The sequence below is a fragment of the Ascaphus truei genome, chromosome 2 (assembly GCF_040206685.1).
Source record: "Ascaphus truei isolate aAscTru1 chromosome 2, aAscTru1.hap1, whole genome shotgun sequence".
In the NCBI taxonomy this organism is placed as follows: Eukaryota; Metazoa; Chordata; class Amphibia; order Anura; family Ascaphidae; genus Ascaphus; species Ascaphus truei.
The window spans coordinates 423,227,117-423,245,166 of record NC_134484.1 but is presented as its reverse complement, the minus strand read 5'-3'; the positions used below and the strand labels follow the sequence as shown (position 1 = coordinate 423,245,166).

General features: G+C 44.1%; 1 protein-coding gene across 5 annotated transcripts in view; it reads left to right on the top strand.

The window, feature by feature from the left end:
* The window catches only part of MPP7 (MAGUK p55 scaffold protein 7), a 341,147-nt gene that overhangs the window by 224,770 nt on the left and 98,327 nt on the right, over nucleotides 1-18,050 (top strand). For all 5 annotated transcript variants that reach the window (XM_075587671.1, XM_075587669.1, XM_075587670.1 and 2 more), the window contains one exon: nucleotides 10,544-10,675. In XM_075587671.1, coding sequence (XP_075443786.1) covers nucleotides 10,544-10,675 — 132 coding nt within the window. The remainder of the gene's footprint in view (nucleotides 1-10,543; nucleotides 10,676-18,050) is intronic.

Genomic DNA, 18,050 nt, shown 5'->3' with positions numbered 1-18,050 from the left:
ATATATATATATATATATATATATATATATATATATATATATATATAATGTGTGTATATATCGACCCCCGGAGAGTTAGGAGTGTGTGGGCGGAGGGGAGAGGTGGGAGCGGGGAAGGGGTGGATGAGATCTGAAGACGTATGGAGGATTCATCCCGCAGCACACATCTCTTGGATTTATTCTGTGAAGCCTTTGAATGCCCATAACATTATTTGCCCAACTACTGAGGTAATGCGCAAAGCATGACCACTGTGCGCGCCAAACTCAGAACACTAGAAATCAACACAAACGGAACTGTTGGGAATGACAGCGGAATTGGGGGACAGCAATGTCTTAGGACCTTATTCCAATGTTTTACTGAATTGCATAGAATGTTTAGTTAATAATTATCCACCGTCTCATGCTGTTCGGTTATCTCGGCTATGCGCGATGTCTCAGGAATCCACTAAAGAACACTACATTTGCAAAGTGCTGAAGGAAAGAGGTGTTTAGAGTGCAGCAAGGCAGGACCTACCCCAAGGTCTAGTTTCACTTAGTAAGAGTAGGTGGTTAAGTGTGGGTGTATAGTTGGAGTTGGCAGTCATACATAAAAATATAAAAATTATATAAATAAATGCGAGAGGTAAAGGAAAACATGTTCTGGTTAATAAAAGCAAGTTTTTGGTGAGCGCACAGAGAAATGGAAACAAGAGGAAGAGAGAGGGATAGTATGGTAGACCCTAGACACCGACAGGTTATCCAGGCTAGGGTAGTGAGGGCGTATAGGCTAAGGAAAGAGCAGTTCGCTCTGAAAATGGAGTAAGGGATGTCAGAAGTGATTAAGCTGCTCTGGTATATTAACAGAAATGTAGTTAAGATGATATACATGTAGCGGTGTTTCCCTGGGCCCTTCTGATCCTGACCCCATATGTGAGAAACTATCCCAATTACATGTCTGTGTAGTGTGGTGCACCTGCTGGCTCACAGGACTCCTGAGTCTCCCGCTTGATGTTGTTGGGGATATCACCATGACAGGGATCTGAGGTAGTGTGCTGAGTCCTACTCACATTTGGTACAGCGCCTCCATCCCATCCAGATCCCTACGATAGCAGGGAGGAGTTTCTGAAAGGGAACTCCCGGGTGCACCTTCTCCCTGAGTAACTCCACTCACAGGCAAGATGGGTCTTTTCATGGGCATCTTTATTAGCATGTCGTGTGGCAGACTGCCCATCCCAGCGGCCGACACTTAGCTGCACATCTTGTAGTGGCCCTCCATTCAGAAGGTTCCTCCTGACTCTTTAGTCGAGTTGTCTTTCCACCTCTCCCCTAAGGGAGACCCCCGCTGTGCCAGAGCCCTGGACACAGTGTGTAATCAGATTGTCCCTTTGCCACTCTGACAGAGACTTGAACTGCTACAGACACTTATGATGAGCACCTTGAACTCACTCCGACTCTGAAGACCAAGAACCACTAACTTTTGGCAGTGCTGTGCAATATATACTGTAAGCTCCAGAAAGACCCACCTCTGTGTCAATAACAGTGGACACAGAGCATGCTGTCACTTCCTTTGCTACTATCTTACACATCACAGGGTTTGAGGGCAAACCTCCATGATGACTACTGGCAACCCTGCCCTTTTAACAGTAGTTACTGCTCAGTAAGAGAGAGATCTGTACACCAATTTTACACATGGCTACATACAAATTAGCAGTTATGCAAAATATAAGTAAAACTATTAACAGCTAATGAGTCACACATACTACCTAGGAGACATCGCAACGTGTGTGTTTTAGTTTATAACTGGGTTCATTATGTTGCTGGTTAGTCAAGTTCTCATATTGTATGTAGTCAAAGTTATATAAGTGTTTTGGGGGCGATGGAGAGGAGTAGTTGCCCCGGCTGTTCACATGCTTCCTCATATGAGTGCCATGGGCAGAACCCAAGACACCAAACAAGTCCCTTGGGTCCCCAGGAGTTTACCCACCAGGGGACTCAGAACTAGCGCCCACGTTGTTCATACCCAAGGACATCTGAGTCAAGCTCTCATCTGACCACGACTGGCTCAGCTCAGGTTTCTGATTAAGTTCCCTCCCCCCCCCAAAGTTTAGTCTCTCCCCCCCCCGACCCCCACCTACCTCAAAGCTCAGGTCCTCCAAAGTGCCCGATGTAACTCTCAAAGTGAACGGGAGAGTCCCCTGTGTGGTCATACAAGGTGGTCTGCTACATTATGCAGGAAATTATTTTATGCAGGATGTCGGTAACTGTTTTATCGCATAATGTGAGAGGTTTCAATAGCCCGGGTAAGAGACTCGTAAAAATGTAGATATTCTTCTGTTACATTAAAGGCGATCGCAGGATTGTATACTAAACCGGCGGCGTGGTTTATTCACCAAGGCTTTACCTCTGAATTTTTCCATATTGAAAGTGGTACGAGACATGGTTGCCCCCTCTCCCCATTATTATTCGCCCTAAGTATGGAACCATTAGCAGCCCAGATTCAGAAAATCCCGGATATATCGGGGATTCAAATTAAAAACAAAAAGGATAATGTGGCTCTCTATGCGTATGATGTAGTGTTGATGTTATCCAGGCCTCTGACCTCCCTGCCTAATCTATTTAGTCTGCTAGAGAGATTCAACAGGATCTCAGGCTTTAAAATCAATCATGTAAAATCTGAGGCATTAAACATAAACCTACCAAAGGACATGGAAAAACTCATAGCCATAAATTTCAACTTTAAGTGGCAACACAAGGCTATTAAATAACTGGTTATACATCTTACATAGAACTATAAATCTTTATATAAGGCAAATTTTCCCAAATTGCTGCAAACTCTGAGGGAAGACATTCGAATCTGGTCCACTTATAACATATCGTGGATTGGTAGAATCCATTGCATAAAAATGAACCTGTTCCCTCGGATTCTGTATCTATTTCAAACTCTTCCAGTGCCGGTCGCACGTAGAGATATCCTTTCCTTCCAATCTTTAATATCCAAATTCATATGGAACTACAAGAGATTGGGGTTAAAGAAGGGGATCATGGGTCGACCAACGCTGGCGGGTGGCTTAGCAGTACCTTGCTTGTTCTATTACAAAGCGGCCCAATTATGTCAAATTGTTCAATGGCATATAGAAGACCCCAAGCTGAAAAGATGGGTAGAAGTGGAAAAAGAATTCTGCTCCCAGTTAGAATTACACAATCTAATTTGGTTACCAAAATTGAAAGTCAAAATTGAGTGTAAACCGCTTTCTTCAATGACCGATTCCTTATCAATCTAGGAGGCCGCAAAACTTAGATGTGCTTTAACCACTAAAAAAATCATTGATGGACCCCCTATTGGACAATCCGGATTTTGCTTCAGGGTTGGATAGTAAAGATTTTGCAATTTGGAAGCAGAAAGGCATTACGAGATTGAAAGATCTCGAGATTGAAAGATCTTAGAAATAGCATTAAAACATTTGAATAAATTAGGTCAGGAAAAGACATAACACGTTCTGAATTCTTTAGATACCTCCAGATAAGAGCATTTTATAACAAATTTAGCCCCCGGTCCCCATTAACAAATTTTGAAAAGCTCTGTATTTTAGAAACAGACACTAGCGGACTTACATCTCAAAATGTATAAGGAAGTGACCTGTTCTAGCCCTGTGTACTCCTGAAATATGAAGTATACGTCTCAGTGGGAAGCAGACCATGGGGAAGTATTGGAGGAAGAAGAGAGGGGTGAGATTTTTGTTTCGGTAGCCAAAAGCTCAATTTGCACGACGTTAATTGAGAACACATATAAGGTAATGATGAGGTGGTATCTCACTCCACTAATATTATCAAAATTTGTCGCAGGTTACTCCCCATTGTGTCCAAAACAATGTGGAGAGACGGCAGACTTGTTCCATATGCTGTGGTCCTGCCCTCATATTGCCCCACTTTGTGAAAAAATCAGAGATTGGCTACAGAGGATCTTGGGCCTCACCATTCCATTAGACCCCTGGCTGTTTCTATTCAATAGAAAACTACCAGCCATTTCTAGGTTCGAAAGTAAATTAATTGCACATTTTGAAACAGCAACAAGGTGCAAGATCGCAGCATTATGGAAACAGAGATTCCAAACATTCCCAAGATTCGGAACAGAATTTGGTTTATCTGCCAGATGGAAAATTTGACATGTTTGGTCAACGACTCTGGCACTAAATTTCTAAAAGTGTGGCTACCATGGCTAGCCCAAACAGATAACCCTGGGGTGAGTATAGCTACAATTATGCTGTAATAGGACAAAATGCGTTGGAGGTGGAGAAGATGTACTGTATGATATGTTAGTAAATCAACATGAGATGATGTCGATCAAGAAGGCAGAGGTTGGAGAAGAGCCCACACAGGGGACAAGATCGTGGGCATATCTGAAGAGGGTCTGGCTTGTTCTAGAAGATACTATACATGTTCCCTCCCCTCGTTAGGTTTTTTGTTTTTTTTAAGTGAAGGTGTTAAAGCATACGTAAATATTGTGATATGGAATTTTTGTATGTTGTGCCAAAAATGTAATAACATTTTGAGTTATGTAAAAAAAAAAAAAAAAAAAGGAAGTAATGTCGGTAACTTAAACAGTAAAAATCGCATGAACCGTAGCGTCCCTGAAGCTGAAAACAGCGCGGTTCAGCTCTAAAAGGGGGTTTAGTTATGGTGGTTTGCTCCTTTAAAGTTATCAAAATAATTTAAAAAGAATATATAAAAAAAGATAATCGTGACATTAGAGCTTATAAGGTAGGAGTGTCATCTGTATTTAAATAAACTCGGTTATAGGTATCAATATGTTGTTTAGAGTGATATATACTGTACTTGTATAACCCATTTGTCACTCAAAAAATGATTGTCGCAGCAAGGGCATTGATATTGAGTGAAAACATATTCTGTTTTTGCAGCTGAAATGTAACTTTTACAGGGCCCTTATATCTGGTACATCATCTTAATATATAAAATCGAATGGCTAGTGCTATCTGCGGTGAATCTGACCAATCAGATTGTGAGTCTGACATCACACCAACTGCCACTGTCTTCCCCCTCGGCAACACACACGCACACACACACACTTTGTCGTCGTCGTCCCCCCCCATCACACTCACCTCACTCCCCGGCACTCCAACTCACCTCCCTCCCTCCCCGGTGGAACTCACCTTCCTCACTCCCTGGCGCTCCAACTCACCTCCCTCACTCCCCGGCACTCCAACTCACCTCCCTCACTCCCCGGCACTCCAACTCACCTCCCTCACTCCCTGGCGCTCCAACTCACCTCCCTCACTCCCTGGCGCTCCAACTCACCTCCCTCACTCCCCGGTGCTCCAACTCACCTCCCTCACTCCCTGGCGCTCCAACTCACCTCCATCACTACCCGGCGCTCCAACTCACCTCCCTCCCCGGCGCTCCAACTCACCTCCCTCACTTCCCAGCGCTCCAACTCACCTCCCTCACTCCATGGCGCTCTAACTCACCTCCCTCCCGCTCCAACTCACCTCCCTCCCCGGCGCTCCAACTCACCTCCCTCCCCGGCGCTCCAACTCACCTCCCTCCCTCCCCGGCGCTCCAACTCACCTCCCTCCCTCCCCGGCGCTCCAACTCACCTCCCTCACTCCCCGGCGCTCCAACTCACCTCCCTCCCCGGTGCTCCAACTCACCTCCCTCCATCCCCGGCGCTCCAACTCACCTCCTCCCCTCCAACTCACCTCCTCCCCTCCAACTCACCTCCTCCCCTCCAACACACCTCCCTCCCTCCAACTCACCTCCTCCCCTCCAACTCACCTCCTCCCCTCCAACTCACCTCCCTCCCCGGCGCTCCACTCACATCACCTCCCCGGCGGGGGAACAGGCAGGCTGCAGCTGCCTCGTGGCACCGAGCGCCCAAGATGGCGGCGCCCGGAAGGACCCCCTTCCTCCCTCCCAGGCGCTCCACTCACATCACCTCCCCGGCGGGGGAACAGGCAGGCTGCAGCTGCCTCGCGGCGCCAAGTGCCTAAGATGGCGGCGCCCGGAAGTAGAGATAAGGGGGGGGGGTGGTGTGTGTGTGTGTCACTGCCGGGGAGTTGCGCTCCACCCAGTCACTAACTCACCCACACAGTCACTAACCCACCCAGTTAATAACTCAAGTCACTAACTCACCCACCCAGTCACTAACTCACCCACAAAGTCACTAACTCACCCACCCAGTCACTAACTCACCCACCCACCCAGTCACTAACTCACCCACCCAGTCACTAACTCACCCACACACCCAGTCACTAACTCAGCCACCCACCCAGTCACTAACTCAGCCACCCACCCAGTCACTCACCCACCCACCCAGTCACTAACTCAGCCACCCACCCAGTCACTAACTCAGCCACCCACCCAGTCACTAACTCACCCACCCACCCAGTCAATAACTCACCCACCCACCCAGTCACTAACTCACCCAGTCACTCACCCACCCACCCAGTCACTCACCCACCCACCCAGTCACTAACTCAAAGTCACTAACTCACCCACCCAGTCACTAACTCACCCACCCAGTCACTAACTCACCCACCCAGTCACTAACTCACCCACCCACCCAGTCACTAACTCACCCACCCAGTCACTAACTCACCCACCCAGTCACTAAGTCACCCACCCAGTCACTAACTCACCCACCCAGTCACTAACTCACCCACCCAGTCACTAACTCACCCACCCAGTCACTAACTCACCCACCCAGTCACTAACTCACCCACCCAGTCACTAACTCACCCACCCAGTCACTAACTCACCCACCCACCCAGTCACTAACTCACCCACCCACCCAGTCACTAACCCACCCACCCAGTCACTACCTCACCCACCCACCCAGTCACTACCTCACCCACCCACCCAGTCACTAACTCACCCACCCACCCAGTCACTAACTCACACACCCACCCAGTCACTACATCACCCACCCACCCAGTCACTACATCACCCACCCACCCAGTCACTACATCACCCACCCACCCAGTCACTACCTCACCCACCCACCCAGTCACTACCTCACCCACCCAGTCACTAACTCACCCACCCAGTCACTAACTCACCCACCCAGTCACTAACTCACCCACCCACCCAGTCACTAACTCACCCACCCTGTCACTAACTCACCCACCCAGTCACTAACTCACCCACCCACTCACCCACCCACCCAGTCACTAACTCACCCACCCAGTCACTAACTCACCCACCTTGTCACTAACTCACCCTCCCTGTCACTAACTCACCCTCCCTGTCACTAACTCACCCTCCCTGTCACTAACTCACCCACCCTGTCACTAACTCACCCACCCACCCAGTCACTAACTCACCCACCCAGTCACTAACTCACCCACCCAGTCACTAACTCACCCACCCACCCAGTCAATAACTCACTCACCCACTAACTCACCAAACCAGTCACTAACTCACCCACCCACCCAGTCACTAACTCACCCACCCACCCAGTCACTAACTCACCCAGTCACTCACCCACCCACCCAGTCACTATCTCAGCCACCCACCCAGTCACTAACTCAGCCACCCACCCAGTCACTAACTCACCCACCCAGTCACTAACTCACCCACCCAGTCACTAACTCACCCACCCAGTCACTAACTCACCCACCAACTCACCCACACACCCAGTCACTAAATCACCTACCCATCCTGTCACTAACTCACCCACCCTGTCACTAACTCACCCACCCAGTCACTAACTCACCCACCCAGTCACTAACTCACCCACCAACTCACCCACCCAGTCACTAACTCACCCACCCACCCAGTCAATAACTCACCCAGTCACTAACTCACACACCCAGTCACTAACTCACCCACCCAGTCACTAACTCACCCACCCAGTCACTAACTCACCCACCCAGTCACTAACTCACCCACCCAGTCACTAACTCACCCACCCAGTCACTAACTCAATGTCACTAACTCACTCACACACCCAAGTCACTAACTCACCCACCCAAGTCACTAACTCACCCACCCACACAGTCACTAACTCACCCACCCACCCAGTCACTAGCTGAGAGACCCCGCTCACTAACTCACTTACCCGCCCTCACTAGCTCACCCGCACACTCACTAACTGACTAACTCACCCGCCCAGTCACTAACTCACCCACCCACAGAGAGAGGGCAATGGGGAGCAGAGATAGGGGGTGAGTGGATAGAGAGGGGGAGCGGGACCATTCAATCCCGGGCAACGCCGGGTATATCAGCTAGTAGCTAATAAAACGATTTTTTTAGCGGATGGTTGGGTTAATCTCTCCAACATTAATAGTTTGCCTGAGCGAAACCGAAGTGGAGCCCTCTCCACGTCCGTCTCCGTCAGCCGGGGGACAGTGGTGGTCATATGGTGAAGTGATCACGAGGCGGCAAATGCCGCAGGTCTGGTGGCATGAAAAGGTTAACAATGGGTTTTTACATAAGTTTTGGTTTCCCGCGAGAAACCTTTTTGCTGCCAGAGGACTTCGAAGGGGTCACAAAATAAAAGATTCAATCAAAAATACATTGTATGGTTGACAGCGGAGCATCGTCATTTTTGTAAAAGATTTTTTGTTTTAAACTTCTAATGTATTTATTTTGGCACTACTAGTTTTGTTGTTTAATATTCAGGTCACGAGAAATGTCATGTACCTTATTTTCTTCTTACATCCTTTTACAAAGTTATAAACCTGTATGAAGACATTTAGAAAAAGTAGTACAGTAGGTGGATATAAACCTCTGCATGAACAATTTACATTGTGTCCCCCCTGCTGAAGTCCCTTTCCTGGCTTCCTATCAAATCCTGTATCACACACTCATTTCTCCCTTAGGCTATACATTCATCTGCCCCTTTTTACATTTCAGCCCTAATTTCTCGCTATACACCATCCCGACTCGTGCGTTCTGCTCAAGGATGTGTTCTCTCTACCCCCTTTGTATCTAAAGCCCTCTCCCGCCTTAAACCTTTCTCATTGACTGCCCCACACCTCTGGAACGCCCTTCTCCTCAATACCCGACTAGCACCCTCTATCCACCTTTAAGGTCCATCTTAAAACACACCTCCTTAACAAAGCATATGAGTAGCTCCGTGGCTGATACTTTACACCTCATACATAAAGCTTGGCCCCTTGCAGACACTCTTACCAGAACACCTTCCTACTGTCTCTGTACGTTCTTCCTACCTACCAATTAGATTGTAAGCTCTTCGGAGCAGGGACTCCTTTTCCTAAATGTTACTTTTATGTCTGAAGCACTTCTTCCCATTATGTGTCATTTGTTATTTATGATTGTCACGTGTATTATTGCTGTGAAGCGCTACAGTATGTACATTAATGACTATATAAATACAGACAGTACATTAACAATCTGTCTAACATTTGGACCCAGGAAGAAAGTGTTTGCAACATCAGGAGCCACCACTTAATCTATTCAGATTAGTATTATTTATTTGATAGGGGTAGTGTTGTAGCAGAAACGTACAGACCATTAAAAGTGCAAATAGGGATAAGAGCATTAAAGGTGAACAAAAGTCAAATGCTCTTTGTCTTAAAGAGCTTACACTCGATTTTATTTTAATTCGCACAGACATTTAAAAAAAATGATTTTAGAACATAACACGAACATTAACTAATATATATATCCAAAATGATGGTTATAGTGAAAGTTGCATCAACTGGAGTGGCAAACACACCATTGTCACAGATTTACAGCAAGAGGTGCAAACGCTTCCGCTATACGTTATACTGTACCCCACTTACAGTACTTAAGACATCATTAAAGCAGGGATGCTCAACTCCAGTCCTCAAGCCCCCAAACAGGTCAGGTTTTCAGGATATCTCTGCTTCAGCACAGGTGGCTCAATCAGTCCCTGCTTAAGCACAGGTGTCTCGATCAGAGGCTCAATCTTTGACTGACTGTCTGCCTCTGAGCCACCTGTGCAGAAGCTGGGAATATCCTGAAAACCTGACCTGTTGGGGGGGAGGTGGAAAGGGGCTTGAGGAAGAGTCGAGCACCCCAGGTTTAAGGTGTGCTGAGGTTGAAGTTTGCCACTCTTGGGGAAAGAGAGTTGAGATCATTGTCCAATGTATTAAATGCCAAGCATGTGTTCCCTACACTAGCTAGAGATTGGAGGTCGTCTTGAATGGAAGGACCAGCAGGTGACCTGAGATGTGTTAGTTGTTAAGTAAAGGGACTGTCCTCTGAAAAGCTCAATGGATTAATGGGGGGAAGCGGGGTTCCTCAGTTGTTTGTAAATTATGTCATCATAATTCTAAATGTAAAAAGAACAAAGGGAAAGAAGTTAGGAGAGGTGAAGATGGACAATTGACACAAGCAGCCGAATTCCTGGTTACTTTTAAACATGTTAAAAGTAAAACAAAAACAATTAGAGAGAGATAATAACACTTCACAAAGAGGAAGGTTAAAAACCTGCACTGGGCTACATTTAACAAAAATAGAACATTATTTGATTATCCACACAGATACTTCACCCTTGCACAGAACGCAGCGTGGAAGGTGGGAAAGGCAATCACTGAGGCTGTTCTTCTTGTTTTTGCAGGGTCTGCTATCTGTACATGACACTGTGGCTCAGAAGAGCTATGACCCTGTGCTTCCTCCCATGCCTGATGATATTGACGATGATGAAGATTCTGTGAAAATTATTAGACTGGTAAAAAACAGGGAACCACTGGTAAGGTGTTTCAGCACTATTTCTCCAAATAAATACTGCCTGACGAGTGTTTTATTCTGCCTTTGTACTACTCCAAATTACAGGCTTGACATGGTGAATATTTTGTTGTGTTTAGCGCATAATAAAGGAGTACATGAGCATTGGGGGATACCTTTATTTTATTTGGACTAACAGCTAATATATTAGGACAAGCTTTCGAGGATTCTCGCTCTTCCTCAGGTTAAACTTTAGCATGTTTCATGTGTAAACGTAAAAATATGTACAGTATTTTAATGGGTAATTATGAAATCCTTATTCTGTGCTCTTCTGGTTTGCACCAAAGTATTTTTTTTATGTTTTCTGTTTACAAAATCTGCATTTTTATTTCTAACTGTAACCATAAACCATAAAACTAGTGTGTGTGTGTGTGTGTGTGTGTGTGTGTGTGTGTGTGTGTGTGTGTGTGTGTGTGTGTGTGTGTGTGTGTGTGTGTGTGTGTGTGTGTGTGTTTATATATATATATATATATATATATATATATATATATATATAAAAAATTATATTTATACAGTATTTATTTACCAACTACTAGGGTTGTCACCACTCCGGGTTTGACCCGGGGACTGCAGGTTTCGGCCGCGTGTCCCCGGGCTACGGGTTTATCTGGAAAATCTCTCTGCATCTTCTCCCTCTGCACAGCCCGTCAACATGGTCGCGTGACGTCAAATGGCGCCGCGTTGCCATGATGATGGGGCGTCACGTGACACCACGGCTCCATAAGGCGTATCGTTATCATGGAAAATTGACACAGCATGGCATCATGTTAACGCGCACCAATTGACGTCGCGGAGCCATGCCGACTGCACCTTGCAGAGGGAGAAGATGCAGAGAGATGCAGAGAGATGCTGCAAGTAAGAGAAATAAATATATAAATAAATGTAAACAAATGTATTGCAAAAAGTCTACGGATTAGCTTTCAGTAGAAGGTGACAACCCTGCCCACTACATACAGTATGATGTCATAGCAGGGACATAGATTAAACAGTAGTGGTGCAGTAAGTGCCTCAATAGAACACACTAAATGTATCAAACATATAAATTATTCAGAAATACTTATGCTAATTTAGTTTTTCCAAAATGCACCAATCGCTGACATTTAATCTAATAAACATGCCACTGCCATTAGTTCACATAGTTCCTAGAAGTAGATGACCCCATGACTTAGGGTAGTGCTGATTTGAATCCCTTTGAGGCCCTCATCTGGCCCATTGGCCATCAGTGGGGTGTGGTGGCCAGCAGCCCAGAGGAGGGTATTATAAAGGCAGGTGGCCACAGCATATTTCTCATCATACACAGAAATAGATACACATTCCAGAAACCATGCTAAATGAGGCTTGAGTGTTTTGTTTCTTCTTGTGCTGGGCCCTCTGCTTCACCGTGTCACTTTTCATGCCATTAAAGCTCTTGGAAGTGGTTTTGTTTTCCTTTTTTTGTTGGCTATGATTACCTAGTAGAGGAAAGTGAACACACCTGCAGCAGCAGTTGAAGAACATCTGTTATCTACACTATGCAGCCCACATGTATTCTGTCACGACGCCTCTGTTGACATTTTCATGCAGTAAAGGAAGTACAGCAATTATTAATTTCCCTTTCCTGGTCCCTCTGGCTGTGAAGGGGTTAAGATTTTTTTAAAGGATATATATATATAAATATATATATCTTTATATATTTTTAAATACTGAGATCTGTTTTATTGTTTTGGGACTGTTAAAAAAAATATATATATATACTGTACATGTTGTTTTATTTCATTGTTAATTTTTTTTACATTGTCCCTTTTATCACCCTCTTCACTGCTGTTTCGTTGGGTCAATGCCTAAAATATTAATGATAGACCATCATTTTCATACAGTATTTAAAACACAATATTCACAAAGTAACACAAGCTGATTCGCACGCATTAATCCCAGCTGAAGTCGAGGACTAAATAAAATCCAGAAGATTTGTGGGTACTGGGTCAAACAAATGTCATTTTCATGGGAAATGATTGCTTTTTATCATTGAGAATCAATTGAAGTTTTTGAGGCTAACTCTAAATCAGTGAGACGTGCAGAAAATCACTCAACCTTTCTGGATGAAGCAGAAATCCCTCCAGAAAGTAATATTTTACTTTCAGCTTAACCAGGAGCTCGAGACCAAAATAAAAAAAAAAGATAACAAAGCAAACGAAGATGGTCCTGAACATACAGTAACGCGTAGATGACATTACGGCTTCATATTTTCCACCAGAGTTTGGCTGGTTCCCTGTGACCATAAAGCTCTGATTCTTGAACACGAAAGGATAATACAAGCTCTCTATGAACAGTAATAAATAATATTTGCGAGCGCTATAACTCTGTAGCGGGTAATATGTGTGTTGGGGGGGGGGGAGAGATCACTTTGTATCTTGTACATGGAGTGCTGTATTTTTTAGGTATGCCCACCACCACCATATTGCTTCTCCCAGGCAAGAATGATTGTTCTGAAGCTATAGAGACCGGGAATCCCCACAGCAGTACCATGGTTAAGACAACATTTAGTAGAAATTGATTTTGTTTAAATGCGAGCCAGATGAATTGCTGCATTAATGACGTTGGCACATAGTAATCCACTAGCCTGGGAAAGGGTTAAAAGTAAGAAACCATGGGCCTTTTCCTTATTTATTCCATTCCATGATTGATCACGGGAATCCTGAAAGCTTTGAGGACACATACTGAGTGGAGTAGGTGTATTCTGCTGAAATATCCAAGACCGGAGCCTGCACTACTTGGAAAAATCATCCGCAGAAAGATGATATTTTCTTTGGGATATCTGGTAAATGTGAGATGCAAAATCAAGAGTATGTGTTGCAAGGATATGTATAACAAATGGAAAGATTGACATTCCCCCCACCCCCCCTCCATTTCTTAACCCCTACAGTGCTCCGGAGACCTGCAACACGTTTTGTATAAATATGTCGTGGCCCTCTCCAGCACTGAATTCGTTACATGGCGGGTGGTTAATATTTGTTCCTTTTTTATTGCCCAGCAAATATCCCGGAAATTTAATACGTGTTATGTAGAATATTTGTTTTTGTCGGGAGGAAGTGAGAAGAGATGTCTGCAAAGTCACTTTTAGTGAACTGTAATGTTGTACACAGATGAAAAAATGCAGTGCTTCTGTGATTCATACAGTGAAAGCTTGTCTCCAAATAGACATCTTTGGCGGAACTTAGGTGTCGGACAGCAAGAAATAAGCTTTGGTATTTACTGACTTTCTGAGCTCCAGGGTATAGTTAAATGTTGTACACACGAAGACCACGCAAAGAGAGAGTTTTTTTTTTTCTGTTAAAAGGTTATTTGGATGTATTTTTTTTCCGAACGTGTAAATCAGGTGCAGAATTACTATAATTTTTTTTTTTACTCAAATTATGTTTTTTGCGCCAATTAAAACAACAAAAAAATATCAGACCTGCTATAAAAACCCGTGTTTTCAAAGAAAGGCCAGCGGAAAGAAAATGATGATTTTAACATCCCTTTGAAATGTGTTGTTGGGTTATCTGGCGGTGGAAGAGTTAATGCTAAAACTAACAAACTTGATTTGATCTGTAGGTCACACACAGTGCAAACTAACTCCAGGTCAGCAGTATGATAATCCAGGCCTGGTTTTGTATTCTCGTTTGCTAGCAACTTTTGGCATAAAGGTTCAATTAAGACCAGCCATGATCATTATATCGTACTGTTGGCAAGTGGGACGTCAGCGTATCTGGGTTTTGGAAACTCGTGCACAAAATATTGTCATCTTTTATTTTTATCTCTTTATAGCAACGCCTTTGCATTTTTCCGAAAAGCAATCAGCTTTCAGCACAACATAAAACAGTAAAATAATACAGCACAAGACTGAACAATTTTTTACCAAAATACATAAAACATGGGAAATTGGATACTGTGAAACTCTGTACACCGATATATTTGTTTTCACATACATGTTGCTTTCTAACAAACCTCAGGCCCACCCAAAGATGTTGGAGAAACACACAGGGCAGCAAAATACTTGGCATCCACTTCTTTTCTCGATAGAAATCATTAAACAACAAATCATTGATTCCTAGGGAGAAAATAAAAAAAAACTTCTAGTTCCAAAAAGTTTGCAGCCTAAAACTGCAAACAAAAGTCACTAAAGAGCACGCAAAGGGTTTTCTGAAGCAGATCTTTCCCTCTCAGAATATCAGGGAAGGCATCTCATCAGGGCGGGCCAACTCCAGTCCTCGAGAGCCACCAACAGGTCAGGTTTTCCGGATATCCCTGCTTCACTCAGTCAACAATTGAGCTACCTTCGCTGAAGCAGCCTTCACCTCAGGACTTCTTTGATACGAGACCACAGAAGTCTCTCCAAATGTGGCTCCCCAAAGAGGGTCTGCCCACCATGCTTCCCATTCACTGCTCATGTCCACTATGCCAGCGTGAACAGGGTTAATTTCATCAATAGGATGAGAAGAACAGAAAGCGCACACTTCTTGGTGCAATAACATTTTTACTAGATTAATGAGACAAACAAATAGTGGTAAAACACTCCCAAACATCCGAATAAAATAAGCAATTAGCCGTAGTTCACAGATCCGCGCTGGAGATATGCAGAGTTGTCCTCACGGGGGGATACTCCGCCTGTTGCTGCAGCGCGTCCGCTGCTTGCTTCCGCCTTTCGGTAATGGGAGGTTCCTGCTGTCTCTCGTGACCCCTCCCTAGTGGCGTCACGAGAGACAACAGGAACCTCCCATTACCGCAAAGGCGGAGTATCCCCCCGTGAGGACAACTCTGCATATCTCCAGCGCGGATCTGTGAACTACGGCTAATTGCTTATTTTATTCGGATGTTTGGGAGTGTATTACCACTATTTGTTTGTCTCATTAATCTAGTAAAAACGTTATTGCACCAAGAAGTGTGCGCTTTCTGTTCTTTTCATCCTATTTAGTTATCATTGAAGTGCTGGGTTAGCACTTCCAACTGAGGGAGCGGCACCTTCCTGGAACTTTGTTTTTTGGACTGTTTCTGGCAACAGATTGGACTCTAAGGTTGTACTTAACCCCTTAGGGGCCAACTCAAGGACATTTACACATTCATATTTGCTTGTTAAGCGCCTGTAGCTGAACTGTATGTATTGTGATTATTTAACACACTTATTCACGTAGTTTTGAGTTCTCCAGCTTAGATACATTTTTATTAATTTCATCAATAAAAGGACAGACGCAGCTTGAAAAACCTAGAGATCGTCACCTTCTCCTCCTCTCCCCCCCCCCCCCCCTCCTGCATTTTTGCTGGGAGGATCGGTTTGCTTCCAGCTGCTATCACTTCACCTCAGGACTTCTTTGATATGAGACCTCTCGAATCTCCCCAAAGGGCGTCAGCAGTTTGCTGCCGTTCGGCTGATGCTAGAGATGCTCTGTTACAATTCCCATAATCATTTATTATCTCGAACTGTCCATAAAATTCTCTGTAAACTGAATGTATAATCTCTGCTCGTTGAATGTATCCCTGTGCACCTTATGTTTCCACTTACCCTTCCTTATGGATTGTAAGCTCCTTGGGGCAGGGCCCTCCTTGCCTGCTGTAACAATGTTTACGTTTGTTATTTTATTCTTTTCATCCTCCAAGCCTATTGTACAGCGCTCTGGAATATGTTCACTTGTTATAATACTAATAATTCTGTCTTTGCCGGTCTCTCCCTCGTGAAATAAAATAGTTGTATTTCATTGCAGTTGTTCTCAAACAGACTGTAAAGTATTGTGATGCCCCCTTAAGTGAAGGCCCGTATTTATTTTAAAAAAAAATGATCATGATGATAATATTCTGAAAACCTGACCTGTTGGTGGCCCTTGAGCCTGGTTCTTTGCACCCTTTCTGTTCTATAACTTCTATTTCTCATGTTTAACTTTTTCTTTTTACTTGCTTTGCTCTATTAGAAGTTCGGCAGGCGTGTGGCACATGACATCAATTGTACAGTAGAACCTAATTTTAATTTGCTCTCCCAAAGTGCTGTGTTTTGAGATTAAAAGAAGATAGCGAGGCATTATACCAGCCAGCACCATCCTTTAGCAAGCGGGTGGGTGCCACCACTATGCCTACCCTACTGGCGGCTCTCTCCATACACGCGGAGTGCCAACTCCTTACCATCGTAGTGCAAAACTTTGTAGCCTGTAAGCTCTGCCAGACCTTCGATGTAGGTCAATACATTTTGGTTTCAAATGCACCACCCCACAAGATCAGAAGTATATTGATGGCATTCATATGTTCGTGGTTTGAGAACACTTGAGGTAGCACTGCTTAGTAAATAAGACACCTTCCAGTGCCAGAAGACACCACGCAGTCCATGAAAGGGAATGACCGTGGTTGGTTGTCTTCTTGAGTGGGAAGGTGTCTGAGAAAGTAGCACCGCGAACTAAAAATGGCCATGAATCTTGGCGATCGAAGCTCCTTTTTGACATGTGTAAGTCCACTTACTGTACATCATTTGTGATCGTTTTTGTTTCTTTTACTTGAAATGATCCCACCCCTGCCTTGCTCTTTCTAGTTTGTCTTGTCACAGGGAACATGTTTACATTGGAGAACATTATAATTGGGGCGAAGGATGGAAACAAATGAACAAACAAAAATACAAATACCGTGAATGGAAATTTAATCAAATGAAATGCTTGACAATTTCTCAAATTTAACCCATGAATTCCATTACTGCCTTATGTTAACCAAGGTTGGCTCTGCACATTCACGACCTAAAGCCTAGCTTCTTTAAGCATAATAACAGATGTAAAAATGATAAAACATCCAGCTTTTTGTTGGTGGCTAGTTATGTTAACAAGAGAAAATCATTATTTTAATGTATGTGCACAGATCTCTTAAATAACCCAGATTCAACTTGTCTGAGCTATTATTGTGATGAGATATATTTTAAAGTAGCTTGTATACTTGTCTGAGCTACTGTAGCAGTCACTTTCTGTAATGCAGAATTAGAAGATTTGCCTAGGGTCAAATTGAATTACAGTGAGTCTGACATACTGTGTAGTTTAAACGAAGAGGATTAATGCCTTTAAAAAAAATGATCAGACAAGTACAGTATATATATTTTTCTGGTCTTGCATACATTCATCTTGGAAATGATTTGTCAATGTTGTACAGTAATGTGAAGTTTACTGTGAGTTTCACACTTGTTATTTCTGTGCTTCATCTCCTTTATCTTGTTAGCTCAACTAACGTAGAACTGAAATAGTCAGAGTTGGAAGCAGGTGTATACTTGTGATTTGTGTACCCTAAATTGTAGCATGCAATGGAGAGTTCATAAGTGGATGAAGATATCTAGACCTCATGGTTGTGAATTTTACAGAAGA